A 19,463-nucleotide genomic window follows, 5' to 3' on the forward strand; every position below is an offset into this window, starting at 1 on the left:
TATTTTATATTTGCCTATGGTCACATGCTTTTTCCTTAGTAGAAAGAAAACTCCTGAAATCAGAGTTTACTTTGTTTTTGTCTTTATACAGTTGGTGGGGCAGTAATCTAAAATCAGGAAGACTTGTCTTCAAATTTGGATTCAGACACTAGCAGTATGACCTGGTTCCTCTCCCTCTTAACTTCTTCCCACTTCAGTTTCTTCAATTGTTAAATTGGAATAATAATAATAATATCACCTGACTCCCAAGATTGTTCTAAGGATTAAATAAGATAATATTTGTAAAAATTGCATAGCACATTACCTGCAGAGTAAGTTCTAGAAAATGCTAATTAACTCCCTCTTTATATCCCCATTGCATTGATATATGATTGATGTTTAATAAGTACATGCTAAATTACATTTAATTGAACAAGTTTATCTAAAAATAAATACTGGTCCTACCTATTTGAAGATTTGTTTAATCACAATAGCAGAGGAGAGGAAGCAGTTGAACTTAAGTGTGAAGCAGAGTGGAGAGTGTTTAATGAATAGAAAATATGCTCTGTGGGAAGACACCCATGATTCTTAAGGTGAAGGAAATCAGGAAAGAGAGTGGGCTGAGAGAATATCATGCAGAAATGTCTAGGGGCATTGTTATTGGGTTTTTTCTTTTGACTGTAGTCTACACCACTAAGTGTAGTTCACCACCACACTAAACCATGATTCCTGCTCTCCCTACCAATAAAGCTATTCAATTCTTCTCTTGATACCAGAAATGCTCATGAGAATGTTTTAATTAGAGACAAACACACTCCAAGCAATTTCTTCTTTCCCAAGGTGATTAACTTTTAGAGTGAATAAATGTTGAAGGATCAGCAGTTTTCATTCATTTTCCTGGAGAAATTTCCCTTGAAATATCTGTTGGACAAATAAAAATCCTTCATCATCTAAACTAAGCAGCTAATATAAAAGGTAGTTATCTCTCATCCTTCTGTTTTAAATTTTGTTTGTGTTTTATACTTTACTTGTCAGAAAATTCCAATAAATTCACCCTTGAAGCATTGTCAACAAAATCATCAATAACCTTTATAAATTATTCTCACATTCTAAAAGATTAAGGAAGATCATCAATCCATTGACTTCTAATCCTGACAGAAATAAGGCAAGTAACCAAATTTCAAATACTTGAATTAAAAAATAGTTATAAACTGAAAAGTCTATAGGGATTTCTGAGACACACACTGTTGATTTGTTTTAACTTAGTGAGATGAGACTGATGGAGGTCCTGTGCAGAGGTTTCCTTGTGAAAGAATTTCCCTGACTATCTTTCAGTCAAGGAAGCTTTTAAAGTAGGACACTGAGTTACAGTGAGCTAGGTAGAAACTCAGGGTCGGGGCAGGCTGGACACTTAAGCAGAGTGGATCAGACTGGGAGAGGTACTGCTAGGCAGAAAATAAATAGTTAAATTCTCTACCTTTCTATAGTAGACACATCATGAGCTATGTTGATTGTGTACCCTGAGAAAAATATGTTTTTGTAACATTCCTTGTTAATCAATCCTGAGAAAGTGCTTGCTTATACGTAGATCTTGAACTGATAACATCATCTGTGTGCTCTGTTTCTATCTATGACATAGGGACCTACTGCTGGAAAGATCCCACAAGGACAAGGAAACAGACAGAAGACCAACATGATAACAAACTGTTGGCTCTTTGCTTACCAAAATGAGCCTTTGTTACCCTGAATACCCTTACATAATCTGATGCACTATGCTTACACCAACTCCTACACTTTTCCCAGCATATGGACATTCTCTGTAAACCCAAATAAATCCTAGCTTTTTCCCTTACTAGTTATTTATCCACAAGGGATAGAGCCCACGTGCAAAACCCTTATACCTGCAAGATAAAACTTATCTGTACCTTATCACCCTGAGTTATGAGTTGTTATGAAACTTTCACTAATCAAACCCTGGCTGTGCCCCTAGCAATGAAAGGTAGAGGCTGGACACTGAAACACAGGTGGGCTAGTCTGGAAGAGGCACTAATTCTGAGGGTGAGGGACAGGCTCCTTAAGTAAAGAGGAGTAAACAAAAATGTTGTGGGGCAAGTGCGGGGATGTGGTTAGGGGGCTATTGGACTTAAAGAGGACCTCAAACAGGATGAAAACATGTATGATACAGGTACACAGAACTTGCAAACATGTTGTACAAAACATGTTTTTCCAAAGATAAAGTTTTGGGTTCAATGAACTAATGGTTGGAATCTCAAACACAAAATCAAGAGGATTGGGGGGTCACATCAAGACTAGGAGCAAAAAAAAAGACTAGGAGCAAATTCCTTTCTTTACCCTTCCCTGTACATGTTTAGATGATGGAGAGAAAATGATCTCACTTTTTTATTTCTTTCATCCTCCCTTTCATCTGTGCCTGGAATCTAGAGAGAAATATGCTGCTAGAATAATGGATACTTTATAATGTTAGTTTTTATAAGTAACCAATTTTAACGATAAAATTCTAGCTCTCTACAGTAAGCTGGTTTATTTTCTTGATGTTAAGACACATCACTTACTATGAAGCACTAAAACTGCAAGGTAGAAACAAAAGTGGACACAATATTCACTCCTTGCAGAACATGCTTGCTTGTCCTCTCAGGACTGAGTAAATCCTGCATGGCAGGATTACAAACATACTTCTCTGTGTTCATGACTGCCTTACTTCAGATAAAAGATGAAATGAATGAGGAAACAAAAATGCAAGATTCCAAGTATATTGATTTATAAAGCAATTCAAGCCAAGACCTCTTAAGTTTTGGCACCTGATACAGAATACAGGCAAGACAGATTTTTATGCATTATAAACAATGAATGAAATAACACCAATTAATTGAAAGAAAAAATAACCATTATACATAATTTGGTAATTGATTTCTAATTGGAGGAAAGGTAAGGGATTTTCCAATTTGATAAAGGGTGAATAGGGGCAATTCTTTGAAGTCCAAAAAAGGGATATCCTACTTTCCCCAAATATATCTAAATAAACAAAGGAACAAGGAAATAACAACTGACTGATCATTATGGAACCAATTTTCAGATAAGACAGAAGCTCCTTGAAAAAATTTGCATCAGTCTTTGGATTTGACCAGGTTTCTAGGGACAACTTCCACTCCCAGTTTGAAACTGATTGTAAGAAAACTCAGTCATAAATCTGTTTTAGCTAAAGCTTTTTTATTGGTACCTAAAAAAAACAAAGTGAAGTCAAATAGGATAGAAGGTACTTGACTGAAAATGAGGGAGGAGAAGAGGGATTTTAAAAGAAATATCTTGGACCTCAGCAAGGTACTTACAGACTTGGTAATTTTCCATTTTCGAAGTTCCCAAGACAGGAGTTCTCAGAAAGGGAAGGGTAGAAAATGGTGCAAAAATGAGTTCTTTCCTTGTTTCATGTGCATGGGCCAGTGTTCAAAAAGAAGATTATATCAGTAATTCTCTATCTTGAACCTTTTCCATACAAAGCTAGATGTTGTGTTGTGCTATCACAGTTATTTTTAATTCAAGTTCCAAATTAATCACTTCAGTTAAACCCATCAGTGTATATGCAATAAGTTCAGCTTTCTAGCCATGAAAGTCTAGGTTTGAACAATGCAACAAAGTCCTCTCACAATTTCCATATTCTACATTTTTCTTACAAAACAGAATTTGAACTAAAATCACTGAATAGAAAGAAAACTGAGCTTGCTCCAGATTTGAGTCACTAAACAAAGTTGACATGATTCACTCCATTACCATTGCCATTATCTCTGCCCACCTTTTGTTCATGTCACAAATTTGACTCAAGAAAGGTCTTTTGGCTTTTTCTTTTTTTTTAATTTTTTAATCCATATACACGTGCATATTTTTAAGTTACAAAATTTCTTTCCAATCTCCCTTACCATCCACCCCTTCCCCTCATTGGCAGACAGTCAGATTAGCATTGAATATATACACATTTTTGATAAACATGTTTTCAGATTAGTCATTTTCAGTAGGAGGAATTATGATTAAGGGGAAAAAATACATAAGAGATAATTTTTTTATAAAGTGTTCATCAGATTCTTAAGGGTTGTTTGGGGGTTTTTTTGGCTTTTGTTTTGTTTTGTTTTTCTTCCTTTGGATGGGAAGAATACAGTTGGCTTAGCTCCCTGAACAGCTCGGAATAGCTGCTTCCATCAAGGTTGATCAACTCACAATGTGGTTAACATATACATTGTTCTCTTAGTTCTGCACCCTTTGCTCAGCATCAAATCCTCTAACTAGAGGATATGCTCATAAGATGAAATATAACCTTAATTTCTTCATTTGAAAACTGTCTACTCATATCCTTTGATCATTTATCAATTGGGGAATGACTTGAAAGCTCAGAAATTTGATGCAATTCTCTATATATTTTAGAAATGAAACTTTATCAGAACTCCTAGTTCTTAAGATTGTTTCCCAACTTTCTGCTTTCCTTCTAATTTTGACAGCATTTATTTTATTAGTGTAAAACCTCTTTAATTTAATATAGTCAAAATCATTCATTTTGCAGTTTATAATGAACTCTGATTCTTGTTTGGTCATAAATTTATTCCCTTTCCATAGATTTGATAAATGAGTATTTCTTGGTCTATTAATTTATCTATGGTGTAGCACTTTATGTATAAATCCCGTATCCATTTTGACTTTATTTTGATATAGGGTGTGAGATGTGGGTCTATGCCTAGTTTTTGCCATAGTATTTTCAACTTTTCCCAACAATTTTTCTCAAATGGTGAGTTCTTATCCCAGAAGGTGATTTCTTTGGATTTGTCAAACAATAGATTGCTGCAGCAATTTACTGTAGTTTCTTTTGAACCTATCCTAATTCACTGATCCATTACTCTATTTCTTAACCAGTACCAGGCAGTTTTGATGACTCTCACTTTATAGTATAGTTTTAGATTTGGTAGAGCTAAGACACCTTTCTTTACTTTTTTTTTTCATCAATTCCCTTGCTATTCTTGACCTTTTGTTGTTCCAAATGAATTTGTTACTATTTTTTCTAGCTCAGTAAAATAGTTATTTGGTAGTTTTATTGATATGGCACTGAATAAATAATTGAATTTGGGTAGAATTTTCATTTTCATTATATTAGCTCACCCTAACCATGAGCAATTGACATTTTCCCAATTATTTAGATCTGACTTTATTTGGGTGAGATGTGCTCTATAATTGTGTTCATTCAGTTTCTGGATTTCTCTTGGGAAGTAGATTCCCAAGCATTTAATTCTGTCTGTAGTTACTTTAAATGGAAGTTATTTTTCTATCTCTTGCTCTTGGGCTTTATTGTTCATATATAGAAATGCTGATAATTTATGTGGGTTTATTTTATATCCTGCTACTTTGATAAATTTGTTAATATTTCAAGGAATTTTTAGATGATTTTCTCAGATTCTCTAAGTATGCCATCATATCATCTGCAAAGAGTGAAAGTTTTGCTTCCTCATTGCCAATTCTGATTGCTTCAATTTTTTTTCCTTCTTTATTGCTACAGCTAGCATTTCTAATACTATATTGTATAATAATGGTGATAATGGGCAGCCTTGTTTCACCTCTGATTTTATTGGAAATGCTCTGAGTTTATTCCCACTACACATAATATTTGTGGATGATTTTAGATAGATTATAATATATATATATATATATATAAATTATATTATTTTACATAAAATTTCACTTATTCCTAAACTTTATATTGTTTTTTAATAGGAATGGATGTTGTAGTTTATCAAAGGCTTTTTTCAGTATCTATTGAGAAATCATATGATTTCTATTACTTTTGCTATTGATATATTCAATTGTGTTGAATGTTTTCCTTATATTGAACTGTCCTTGCTTACTTGACAAAAATCTTATGTGATTGTGATGTATTATCCTAGTAGTAACTTGCTGTAGTTGCACTGCTAAAATTTTATTTAAGATTTTTGCATCAATATAGGGAGATTGGTCTATAATTTTCTTTTCCTGTTTAAATTCTTTCTGGTTTAGGTATAAGCACCATGTTGGTGTCAATAAAAGAAGTTTGTCAGAATTCCTTCTCCTATTTTTATAAATAGTGTATGGAGAATAGGAATTAATTGATCCTTAAATGTTTGGTAGAATTCACCTCTAAATCCATCTGGACCTGGAAACGTTTTCTTAGGGAATTTATTAATGGTTTCTCCAATTTATTATTCTGAAATGGGGTCATTTAAGTAATTTATTTCCTCTTCTGTTAATCTCGGCAGTTTGTATTTTTGTAAATATTCATCCATTTTATTCAAGTTATCCAATTTATTGTTACACAGTTCAGCAAAGTAGCTCCAAATTATCTTTTTAATTTCTTCCTCTTTGGTGGTTAGTTCCTGCTTTTCACTTTAATTCTGGTAATTTAGTTTTCTTTCTTTTTTTAAGCAGATTAACCAAAGATTTGTCTATTATTTTTTCATAAAACCAACTCTAAGTTTTGTTTAAGATCAATAGTTTTCTTGCTTTCAATTTTATTAATCTCTCAATTTATTTTCAGAAGTTCTAATTTGTTATTTAACTGGGAATCCTTAATTTGTTTTCTCTAGCTTTTTTTTAGTTCCATACCTAATTCAATGAGCTCCTCTTACTCTTCTTTATTCATATAGGCATTTAGAGGTACAAAGTTTCCCCACAAAACTCTCTTGGTTGCATCCCATAAATTTTAGCATGATATCTCATTAGTATTATCACTTTCTTGGATATAATTATTGATTATTTTTATTATTTGCTGTCTATTAATTGCTGAGTGTTGATCAATCCATTATGTAAGATAAAGTTATTTAATTTCCAATTAGTTTTATCTTTCCATAGCCCTTTATTACATATAACTTTTATTGCATGGTCTGAGAAGTATGTATTTGTTTCTGTCTTTCTGCATTTGATTATAACATTTTTATATCCCAGTATATAGCCATTTTTGGTGAAGGTGCTGGGTACTGCCAAGAAAAAGGTATATTCTTTTCTATCACCATTGAATTTTCTCCAAAGGTCTATCACATCTAACTGTTCTAAGATTTCATTTACCTTTTTAAATTTCTTCTTGTTTACTTTGTGATTAGATTTATCTAGTTCTGAGAGAGGGAAATTGAGGTCCCCTATTATTTAAGTTTTGCAGTCTATGTCTTCTTGTAATTCATTCAGCTTTTCCTCTGGGAATTTGTTTGCTATACCACTAGTGCATTAGTGTTTAATAATAATATAACTTCATTCCCAATGGTACCTTTTAAGACAATGTAGTTTTGTTCCTTAACCCTTTTAATGAGATTAATTTTTTCTTTTATTATATCTGAGATCAGGATCTCTACCCCAAATTTTTTTTTTACTTCAGCTGAGGCACAATATCTTTTGCTTCAAACTTTTATGTTTCCCTGTATGTATCTCTCTGCTTCAAATGTGTTTCTTGTAAACAACATATTGTAGGATTCTGTTTTTTTATCCATTCTGCTATATGCTTCCACTCTATAGGACAGTTCATCCCATTCAAATTTACAGTAGAAATTACTAATTCTGTATTTCTCTCCATGCTATCCTTCTCCATTGTTATTTTTCTCTTTCCTTTCCTCTTATCCCTCCTCACCAAAATTTTACTCCCTTTTCCCTTTTTCTTTCCTTTTAAAATTTAACCTTCAGTTTATTTCACTTACACTTTTGCCTTCCCTTTTATCAGTCCCTTCTTCCCTTATCTTTCCTTTTCCCTGACCCCCCCCCCCCCACATTAGGGTAGATTTTTAAACCCAAATGTGAATGTATTTTATTCCCTCTCTGGGCCAAATCTATTAAATAGAATCTACTCAGAATTCACACTCTCCCTTCTTTCCCCCCCATCACAAATCTATGTGCTTCTACAACTGTTGTTATTTATTGTTCTAGTACTCTTAATCAGGTGTCATCAATCAGTTTGATTATTTGATTGCTTGATAAGTATACATTGTTGTCAAACTATCATCTCAGATTGATTGCTTGATTGCACGATAAGTAGCATTGTTTCAAATTACATCAAATTATAATTATTTTTTTACCTTATTCCTTACGCAAGTACCCCCCAAGGACACACAATCCTCCTCATGAGCCAAAGTATCATCCAAAGCCAAAACATTTCTTGAATTATTTGTGTCCCTCCCCCCAGTCCTATGTTCTCTCACACTTTATACCCCCCTCCCTTCCCACCCAGGGTACTTAACCCCTTGTTAAGTGAAGCACAGATTAAGTCAAACCCTGATCTAATTAACTGCAAGAATCTTAAAGATCTCTAAATACTGGGAGGCTTTGAAAGTCTCACCAGAGAGCTTTACAAATGATTACAAGTTACCTGAGATATTGACTCAGGACAGTCCAGTTTATGAAGTCCTCATTACACAAAGTGCTAAGCTTCATCAACACAGCAAAATTAAAATGGGTCAAATTATAATGAAACATTTAATTTAAAGATAATAGCATAAATTTTCCTTGGGATTTTGGGTTTGGTCTCAAACATAGTAATGTCATCTTGGACCTCTTCAGTGGAGACAGGAGACCCAATTAATACCATAATCTTTAAATCTAATCTCTTCAACTATATTTGACCCTTTAATTATCCTGAGAGAAGTAAATTTCCCAAGAATTAGAAGTGTTTTATCTTCCCTTTTGATGGTCTTGACCAACATTTATTTTATTTTGCTTCATTTGTTCCTTCTCCTTTTCATTTAATTTTTTATGCAAAACTTGAGTCATGTATTTGGTGATTGAATTCTCTGTTCAGTTCTGATTTTTGTCAGGAAATTCTGAAAGTACTCTGTTTTGATGAACTTCCATCTTTTTCCCTGACAGTACATGCTGAATTTTGCAAGGTAGTACATTCTGGGTTGTAATCCCAGGTCTTCAGATCCTTCAGTGTTGAGGCTGATAGGTCCTGTGTGTGTGTCTAATTGTGGTTCCTTTTTATTTGAATTGTTTTCTTTTTGCTGCTTGCAATATTCATTCCTTTATTTGAGAGTTCTGGAATTTGGTAATAGCCCTTGGAGGTTTTTATCCTAGGATCTCTTTCTGGAGAGGTTCTATGTGTTCTTGCAATGGTTATATTGTTTTCTTGTTATAGCAGATTTGGATAATTTTTCCCTTATAATTTCCTGCATGATGTTTTTCAAATTCTTTTTTTGATCTAGGCTTTCTAGTAGTCCAGTGATTTATAGGTTGTCGCTTCTAGATCTACTTTCCAGGTCATTTGTTTTCCCTAAAAAGTACTTTACATTTTCTTCAGTTTTTTTTCAGTCTTTTTATTTTGTTTAATAGAATCTTGTAGTCTCAGATTCATTGGTTTTGTGTTTCCTTTTTAAAGGTTTTGAATTTTCTGGTCAATTTTTCATACATTTTCTGCATGATTCTCATTTCTTTTTTCTATTTTTCTTCTTCCTCTCTTCTTTGGTTTGTAAACTCTTTTTTAAGCTCTTTGATGAGCTTTTGTATTTGCTTCCAATTTATAGACTATTTTGATACTTCCCCTCTGAGTGATTTTTCACTGCTTTCTTCTTCCAACATGGTATTGTTGTCATCTTTGTCTGTAAAGTAGTTTACCATAGTTAAGAGCTCTTTTAGCTTTTTTGCTCAGCGTTGTTGTTTTAGCTCTGTTCCTGGGGTATAAGTAATATAGATCCAAGTTTTTTTTCCCCTGGGGCTGGGTTCTGATCCCTAGCCTGTTGTTGATCAAGATGTTGCCTATGCAGTCCAGGCCTTACCTTTACAGAGGTTTGTTTCCTCCTTTATGTCCAGGTTCCAACTGAGTGGTAATTTATTCCCAACTCAAGTCCAGTCTTTTGTCCTGGTGTTCCCAAGGTTCAGACTTTGTTTGGGGTTGGGATCTTCACTGCTGGCTTGCAATCTAACTGCTGGGACCTCTGCCATTGTCAAGCTATCAGGACCTGGATTGTTCTGTGACTAGAGCCTCTTGTTGGCTTTCTTGCTCTCCTGCCTCCTGGGTTTAACTTCATCTCTCCCCCAAAATAGACAGGCCTTTACTAAAGATGCTCCACGATGTCTTTGAATCTTTTCTTTTTCTTGGTGGGATCTGTAACTTGAGTGTCAGAATTGTGGCTTCATTTATCTTTGGTAGGTAAAAGCTCCAGGAGCTTGTCAGCTTCACACAGCCATCTTGGCCCCACCCCATCTTGGCAAAAATGAAATTCCATGTCTTTTATTTTTTTATCTCAATCACCAGGGATCTCCAAGCTTTCAAATGAATGAGTTCAAATTGTAAATTTAATACTTATGTTGTCAAGTACTGGTCTTGGGGGGGGGGGGGGACAGGGAGGTAGGGGGGTAGAGGAGGCAGCAAATATTAAACAAAGATGATGCAAATACAAAGTTTAAAAAGCCCTTGTCAATAAGGAATTTACATCGTATAGGTGAAAGATAGCATGCATATAGTAACCAGAGTATGAAGGCAACAGGATAATCAGAACCTGTGATTACTTTAATGCCCTTCTTAGATTTTAAAATCTTCCTTCCAGATCATGTCCTCCCAAGGTCTTCTTCTACTGCTACTTAATTACATTACTCACACAATTCTTGGGCAAATGTCCATATCACTTGTCTTTCAAAAGAGGAATTCAACATTTCCCCAGACTTACCTGAGCAAACAATGAGCAGGAATATATCAATTAGCACAATGTAGAATTTCTTTTATTAGATCTTGGCCTGGGTAAATCTTTTTTTAAATGTTACTTCATTTTATTATTTCCACTTAAATGCAAAGAAATCTTTCAACATTCACCTTCTTGTAACATTGAATTCCACATTTTTCTACTAATCTGCCTTCACCCCATGACTATAGGTAGTCTGACTAAGATTATACACAAATAATCACATTTAACATATTTCCATATAAGTCATGCTATGAAAGAGAAATCAGGACTAAAGGGAAAAAGCCAAAAGAAAGAGAGAGAAAAAACATACAGCAATTTTTAAAAGTAAATATAGTAAGCTTTGGTATGTATCGAGACTCCATAGATTTTTCTCTGGATGTGGATGGCATTTTTCACAACTGGTCTCTTAAAATTGTCCTTGATCACTGAACTATTGGGTCCATCTTAGCTAATAATATCACAATGTTGCTGTTAAAATGTACAGTTTTCTCCTGGTTCTGCTCACTTTGTTTAGCACCAATTCTTGCAAGTCTTTCAAGGATTTTCTGTCTGTTTATGGTTCCTTACAGAACAGCAGTATTCAATCACATTCATATACTAAAAGTTTTTCAACCATTCCCCATTGATGGACATCCCTTCAGTTTCCAAATCTTTGTCACCAAAAAAGAGCTACTATAAATATTTTCGTGTAAATGAGTCTTTCCCCCCTTTTATGCTCTTTTTTTGAATTGTGCATACAGTAGTGGTATTGCTGGATCAAAGGATATGCACAATTCTATTGCACTTTTGGTGTAGTTCCAGATTGCTCCTCAGAATGGTTGAACCAATTCATAATTCCACCAACAGAGCCTTAATGTCCCAATTTTCCCACATCTCCTCCAACATTATTTTTTGCCATTTTAGCCAATCTGATAGGTAAAAGGTGATACCTCAGAGTTCTTTTAATTTGCATCTCTCTAATCAATACTAATTTAGAGCATTTTTGTATCTCTATAATTCCTTAATTTCTTCATCTGAAAAATGTCTTCATATCCTTTGAACATTTATCAATTGGGAAATGATTTGTATTCTTATAAATTTGATTCAATGCTCTATTTCAGAAATGAGTCCTTTGTCAGAAACACTAGCTAGGAAAATTGGTCCCCAGCTTTCTGTATTCCTCCTAATCTTGGTTAAATTGGTTTTATTTCTGACAACTTTTTAATTTATTGTAATTGAAATCATCCATTTTGCAATTCATAATGTTCTATATCTCTCATTTGTTCATTAATTTCTCCCATCTCCACAGAACTGATATATAGAGAGAATTCCTTTCTCTCTTAATTTATTTATGGTATCAAACTTTATAACAAAAATCTGTATCCAATTTAAACTTACTTTGGTATGCTGTGTGAGATGTTGGTCTATGCCTAGTTTCTGTCATACTATTTTCTTGTTTTCTATAAATTTTTGTTATGTTGTGAATTCTTAGCTCAAAAATTCAAGTCTTTGTGTAGATTATTAAGTTCATTTACTACTGTTTCTTTTGTACTGGATCTATTCCATTGATCTATCAGTCTACTTCTTAGCCAATACCAAACAGTTTTGATGCCTGCTTCTTAAATAGTATAGTTTTAAATCTAGTAAAGCTAGGCCATCATCGTCACATTTTTCTCTGCATGAATTCCCATGATATTCTTGTTCTTTTGTAATTTCAAATGAATTTTGTTATAATTTTTTCTAGCTTTATAAAATATTTTTCATTAGTATTGATATGGCACTGAATAAGTAATTTAATTTAGATAGAAATATCATTTTTATTATATTAGATTGGCCTATCCAAGAGTAATTAACATTTTTCTAATTGTTTAGATCTGACTTTATTTGTGTGAAAAGTGTGTTGTAATTGGCTTCATATAGTTTCTTTGTGTTTCCTTGGTAGATAGACTCCCAAGTATTTTATGCTGTTTACAGTTACTTTAAGTGACTCTTGTTGATGAACTTTTTTGGTAATACATAGAAAAATCCTAATGATTTATGTGGATCTATTTAATATCCTGCCACTTTGTAAATTTTTTAATTTTTCCAACTAATTTTTTTAAGATGATTTTCTAGGATTCTCTAGGAATGATATATCATCTGCAAAGACTGAGACTAATGTGTCCTCATTACCTATTCTAATCCCTTCAATTTTTTTTATTCTCTTATTGCTAAAGCTTACTTTTCTAATATGATATTGAATAAAAGTGGTGATGATGGACATATTTGATTCACCTCCTGATAGCTTTAGATAGAAACTGCTTATTATTTTTGAGGAAAACTCCATGTATTCCTATGCTCTTTAATGCTTTTAATAGGAAAGTGCTAAATTTTATCAAAGGCTTTTTCAGCATCTATTGAGATAATCATATGATTTTTGCCAGTTTCTTTATTCATATGGTCAGTTATGCTGTTTTCCTAAAATTAAACCATCTCTGCATACCTGGTTTAATCTTGCTTCTTTGTAATGTATTATATATATACATATATATGTATATATATATATATTCTTTATAATGTATGATCCTAGTGATACCTTGATGTAATCTCTTTGCTAAGCTTTAATTTAAATTTTTTTCAAGTATGTCATAACAGAGATAGATCTATAACTTTCATAGTCTATTTTGCCTCTTCCTGGTCTAGGTATTGTCACCATGTTGGTGTTGTAAAAGATTTTTGACAGGATTCCTTCTTCACTTATTTTTTAATACTTTATATAGAATTAATAGTTTTTAAAATGTTTGATAGAATTCACTTGTAAATCCATCTGACCTTGCAGATTTTTTCTTAGGGAACTCATTTATGTCTTGTACAAATACTTTTTTTTTAAATGGGATTATGTATCTTATTTCCACTTTTGTTAATCTGGACCATTTATATTTTTCTAAATATTTATCCATTTCACTTAGATTGTCAGATTTATTGATATACAGTGGGCAAACAAAAAACAACTTCAAATTATTACTTGAATTTTCCTGCTCATTACTAGTGAATTCCATCTTTTCACTTTTAATATTGGCAAGTTAGTTTCTTCTTTTGTTTTTTTTTTTAGGATTTTGCAAGGCAAACAGGGTTAAGTGGCTTGCCCAAGGCCACACAGCCAAGTAATTATTAAGTGTCTGAGACCAGATTTGAACCCAGGTACTCCTGACTCCAGGGCCGGTGCTTTATCCACTATGCCACCTAGCCGCCCCTTCTTTTTTTTTTATTTTTTTTTTGTCTTAGCCAGATTAACCAAAGGTCTATCTATTTTATTTGGGTTTTTTTTTTAAAAAATAAAACCAATATAATTTTATTCATTTCTCACAACTATAATCTTATTCACTGGAAGAGTACATAGTGTTGAAATTACAGCTTTCTGAAGTTTTGACATACATGTTAACATGACAAAATGGAGGTGGGGTTTTGAGAAGTTGATTGACCTTAGATTTTTTTATGACTGTGATATACATAATGATCAATGAAAGAGCAGAAGAGGACTCAGTTTGTCATACTGTGTTAAAAGTCTTTGTCTATCAGAAATTATCAAAGTTAAAGATGATCTTAGTAACAACAATTCTGTAAATTTTTATTTCAATAGATTGATGTAACATAAATTTAGAGCTGGAAAGGAAATTGAAGCTCATTTTATCTAACTCTATTACAGATGAGGAAACAGAAGTCCTAAGAAGCTAATGTCTCCCAGGTAATAAATAGTAAGAATGATTTTATTCCATGTTCCCCCAATAAAGGTCTTTCTTAGACATAAGGTTTTTCCTCAATGACTTTCAATCCTGCTAGATTAGAAATTTATGAGGCATGAGTGACAATTCAAATAGGGATTATTTCATTCTTTCTCACTTGTATCTACAACTGAGAGAACATACACTCCCCAAAACATAGTAGGTACTTAATAAAAAATTTTATTAAGACACTGTGTTATATAAATTTCAATAATAGTACTCAACAAGTAGCAGTTACTGAATGAATTTTAAAATGCAGAGCAAGGAAAATTAAATCAGCTTGGAAAGGTAAGTGCCTCAAAATTGTGGATGATCTTCACTGATAGTGATACCTGAAATTTGCTTGAACTATTAAATAACCAATGACTTTTGAGAAGAGTCTATACTTAGAAATAGATCTATACTCAGAAGGTTTATTCTGAATGTAATATAAGGATTCATTAGAGGTGAAAGATAAGGAAGAAATATTCATTAAAAGTGATCATTTCAGCTTCTGTTCTGTTGGAAGCAAGGAGAATTTAAAAATGAGAAACATAACAACAGCCTAAAAATCAAGAAACCTGGGTTCAAATCTATCTATGATATATAAAACCTTTGTGACCAAGGAGAAGTTATCCAATTTCACAGAGGTCCTAGGAATTATAAAAGACTTTATTAGTTGCTTATTTGCTTGGTTGAAGGAAGTCCCCAGCAATCCTTCACATCAATTATTTCTCACCTTGAGTGGTCATATGGAGGGTAACTGTAAAATATTTAATTTCCACTTTTTATATATTTTCACATTTTTTGCTGAAAAAAATCATGAAATGGAACTGATGTTTTTGGAATGTGATAACTTCATTTTTTTTTTTATTTTGTGGATAATACGTGTTCATATCACCTACAATTTCCAAGATAACTCTTACTCCTACTCCTTTCAAAAAGTCATCACTTTTCATAAAACTAAGAGAAAGGAAAGGAAAGAAAATTGAAGTATACAAAAACTTAAAAACCCAACCCTAACCCTAGTTCCCATATATTCAAGAAGGTGAGTATGTAATTTCTCAGGACACTTGTTTAAGACAAACTTGCTAAATATAATTCACACCAATCAGTTTCAATTATTTTGATTTTTCTTTCAATATTGAATTGTGCATATTGTTTTTCTGATTCTTCTTACTGTATTCACTTTGCATAAATGTATTTCTTTCCTTAGATTTATTTGCTTAGTCTTTTTTTAGTTCTTAAATGTATTATAATTTCCATATAATTATGGTCTAAAACCTGGATATTCTTGTGCCTCAAAAAAATTGAACTATGGATTATTTTTCATTGAATGTAATCAAGCTATCATTTAGTTTATATTTTTCTAAAAAAAAAGAACTTAGCTTCTTTTCTTATAGTTTTCAGAAAAAATCTTTAGATTTTCTTTCTTTGATCACTCCTCTAAATCAATCACAATTGTCGGCATTGTTTCAAAATCTTTACATTTGAGGAATGATTTTCTTTAACATATGATACCATTTTCATTATCTTGTTCTCTAGAAAAAATTAGTTTGTACTATGTAATTATTTTGTTCTATTATCATCTTGTGAGATTTCTTAACTAGATGTAGTTCATTAGTTCATCAAACTTATTTTTATTGTAGATTATATTGTGTTGGTGTTGCTTAGATTATAGGAAATTTAAAATCTTTTCAAATCTTAGACTTTGAACCTTTAATCTAGGCTTATATTAAATACTTTATGAATACATATGGGTACTTGTAGCTGCTGCTACTATTGAGTTCAAAAAAGAAATTACACCATTCATGAAATCTTATGTCAGCAGACATTGTCAAATAGTCATATCTAATAGCATACTTCTTTTTTCATATCCACAGATTCCCATCTCAACTTTTAAAGAAAAAATGGATACTGGGAATCATTCCTTGGTGACAGATTTTATCCTTATGGGATTAACAGATCAGCCAGATCTCCAGTTTCCCCTCTTCTTATTCTTTCTACAAATATACATTATCTCCATGATGGGAAATGTGGGCTTACTCCTACTTATCAGGATCAGTTCTCAGCTTCATACTCCCATGTACTATTTTCTCAGTAACTTGTCCTTCATTGATCTTTGTTACTCCACTGTCATTATTCCCAAAATGCTGATGAGCTTTGTAACAGAGAAGAATATCATATCCTACTCAGGGTGCTTGACCCAGTTCTTTTTCTTCTGTACTTTTGGTATTGCTGATTGCTACATGCTGACAGCCATGGCCTTTGATCGCTATGTTGCCATCTGTAGCCCTCTGATGTATAACAGCATCATGTCTCAGAATATCTGCTTCCTCCTAGTAGTAGGAGTGTATACCATGGGTGTCTTCGGAGCCATTACTCATACAAGTGGTCTAGCCAAACTATCTTTCTGTGGAAACAATGTTATTAGTCATTATTTTTGTGACATTCCTCCCCTTTTGAAGCTCTCTTGCTCTAGCACCTACATCAATGAACTTTTGGTGATGCTGCTAGTTGTGATCAACTCAATGGTAACCACTCTATCTATCTTGATCTCTTATGCTTTCATCTTCTCCAGCATCCTCAGCATCCATTCTGCTAAGGGCAGGTCAAAAGCATTTAGCACCTGTGGATCCCATCTGGCATCTGTGGCTCTCCTGTATGGCTCCATAATTTTGATGTACTGTCAGCCTCCATCAACCAGCAATATCACTCAGCAGAAAGTGTCCTCTGTGATCTACACCACAGTCATCCCCATGCTAAACCCCTGGATCTATAGTCTGCGAAACAAGCATGTGAAAGATGCACTGAAGAAAATTTGGAAAGACTGGATAGCCTCCTGGTGCAAGCAGCACAATTAAAAGTCACTGAGTTCTTAAATATATTTTCTGCTCCTTCACACTAGTGATTTATTTTCCTTGAGATATAAGTCAGTTGTGGACAAGACTGCAAACTTGGGAAAAATATATTTGTCCTTGTCAATTTCCCCTCCTACCCAAATCTCAACAATTTATATCACCAGGGTTCTTTTCCACTAGAGCATCCTAATGTAATATACCACTCATGTCAGATTTCCATCAAATCATGTCTTTTCTCCAAAATTTATCTGTGCCATATCCCATTGTCTAAGATCTCCATCTCAAATTGCTGACAGTACTAGAAAGCAAGCTGACTAATTCATTTGCTAAAATGAATTAATGAGAATTTAATTGAACCCTGATTTCAAAGGTAGTGTATAGAGAGAGTATACGACATTTGTAAAGCAAGAGTGGTAGCACAAGGGTCAATCTTTTTCCTATATTTAGATTGATGGGAATTATTCACATGCCAAGGTTTATGTTTAAGTATATAAAATGTAAAAAGCTTTTCTGGGTGTTAAAATGCTTCTACCTTGATCTAACTTTCTCTGGTTTCAGTCTAGAGCTAAAAATATAAGGTAATTCTGATTTGAAAGAACAAAATTTCAAGAAAGTCAAAGGAACAAATAAAACATTTTAAAGAGAAGTTTAGAAATAACTAGATCTTAAATTATAAAATAGTAATTTCCAAAACATACTGGAACTTGCTAAGAATAGAAAGACCCAACAAATGAATAGAGTAGACATACAATGTATAGCAATAAATTAATATAGCAACTTACTTATGTTTGTGTAAAGACTCAGGATTGTTCTATAAGAAATCATATTTTAGCAGAAATTGTTAGGAAGATTACAAAGCAATATGACAGAAAGAGGGCATAGACCAATATCTTACATCTTTTGCCAAAGTAAGGTCAAAATGGATATATTACCTAGGTTACAAGAAAATTTAAAGAACATAGAACATATTTATCAAACTGAGGGACTGGCTGAGAAATTATGAAAAAAACAAGAGCTAGAGAACAAAGGTAGTATAAAAAAGGATTATTCTAATTATATTAAATAAAAAATTTGTTCAATTAAAACAATTGTAGCCAAGTCAAAAAGAAAGCAGAAAAAAATTTAGACAATTTCTCAGATAAAGGTCTCAAATTTAAAATATTTAAGAATTTTGTCAAATCTATAAACATTTTAGTCACTCCCTATAATTGATAAATGATCAAAGCCTATGAACAGGCAGATTTCTGAAAAAGAAATTAAAATAATTTATAGTCATATGAAAAAGCCCTAAATCATTATCAATAAAGGAAAACAAATTTTAACTGCCCATCAGATTGGGAAAGGGAAAAATGACACATTTTGGAGAGGATATGGAAAAATTCAGACAGTAATTCACTGGTGAAATTTTGATCTGATCTAACCTTTCAGGAAACAAAGAGTTATAAAACTGTTCACATCTTCTGAGCTAACAATATCAATACCAGATCTTTTCACAAATATGATTAGGGGAAAAGGAAAGGAATTTTATTTCCTATAATATTTATAGCAGCTCTCTTTGTGGTGGAAAAACACTGGAAATTACAGAGATGTCCATCAATTGAGGAATTTCTGAACAAGCACTGATATGTGGTATGGAAATTAGGAGTTCAATGATTTTAGAAAAACAAGGAAATGCTTGCACAAAATAATAAAGAACAAAATGATCGGAACTATGAGATTTTTGTATATAATAACAGTGAAATTGCCCTAAGAATTACTCATTTTAATTATTATAAATACCCACATTATATATAAAGGACATATAAAGAAAGAATATTTCTAAAGTTACAGAAAAAGAGGAGCAAATTGTATAGAGTTGTACTTTCATGTGGAATTATCTTTTTGTTATTACCTGATATTGAATTGCTTATTTTATTTAACAAATTTAAAATAAAAATAGAAAGTAATTCTGATTCAATTTTTCATAAATTCAAGGCTTATTATTTCCTACCCAAAATTCAGTAAAAATATTCAAAATATAGAACTTGTGTCTCCTTTCCAATTAAGATTGTCATATACTTGCCAACCTCAAGTAGCAAAAAGGGAAATGACTTCCCATTTTCATCTAGAATTCATTTAATTCAAGAAATAAAAAACTTAAATGGCATAATTGAGAAACTCTAAGTGGCACTATGGTGTTCAAGTTGGGTCAGACATTTTCATGAGCTTGCCTAAAGCCAAGA

The 19,463-nt window shown here is 32.7% G+C and overlaps 1 protein-coding gene across 1 annotated transcript; it reads left to right on the forward strand.

Annotated features, from left to right (window-relative positions):
- The first annotated feature begins 16,290 nt into the window (after positions 1 to 16,290).
- On the forward strand, positions 16,291 to 17,244 carry LOC141506016 (olfactory receptor 8D1-like). The gene has a single exon (XM_074212405.1). The coding sequence runs from the start codon at positions 16,291 to 16,293 to the stop codon at positions 17,242 to 17,244; it is 954 nt and encodes a 317-aa protein (XP_074068506.1).
- The last annotated feature ends 2,219 nt before the right edge of the window (positions 17,245 to 19,463 follow it).

The sequence above is a fragment of the Macrotis lagotis genome, chromosome 1 (assembly GCF_037893015.1).
Source record: "Macrotis lagotis isolate mMagLag1 chromosome 1, bilby.v1.9.chrom.fasta, whole genome shotgun sequence".
NCBI lineage: Eukaryota > Metazoa > Chordata > Mammalia > Peramelemorphia > Peramelidae > Macrotis > Macrotis lagotis.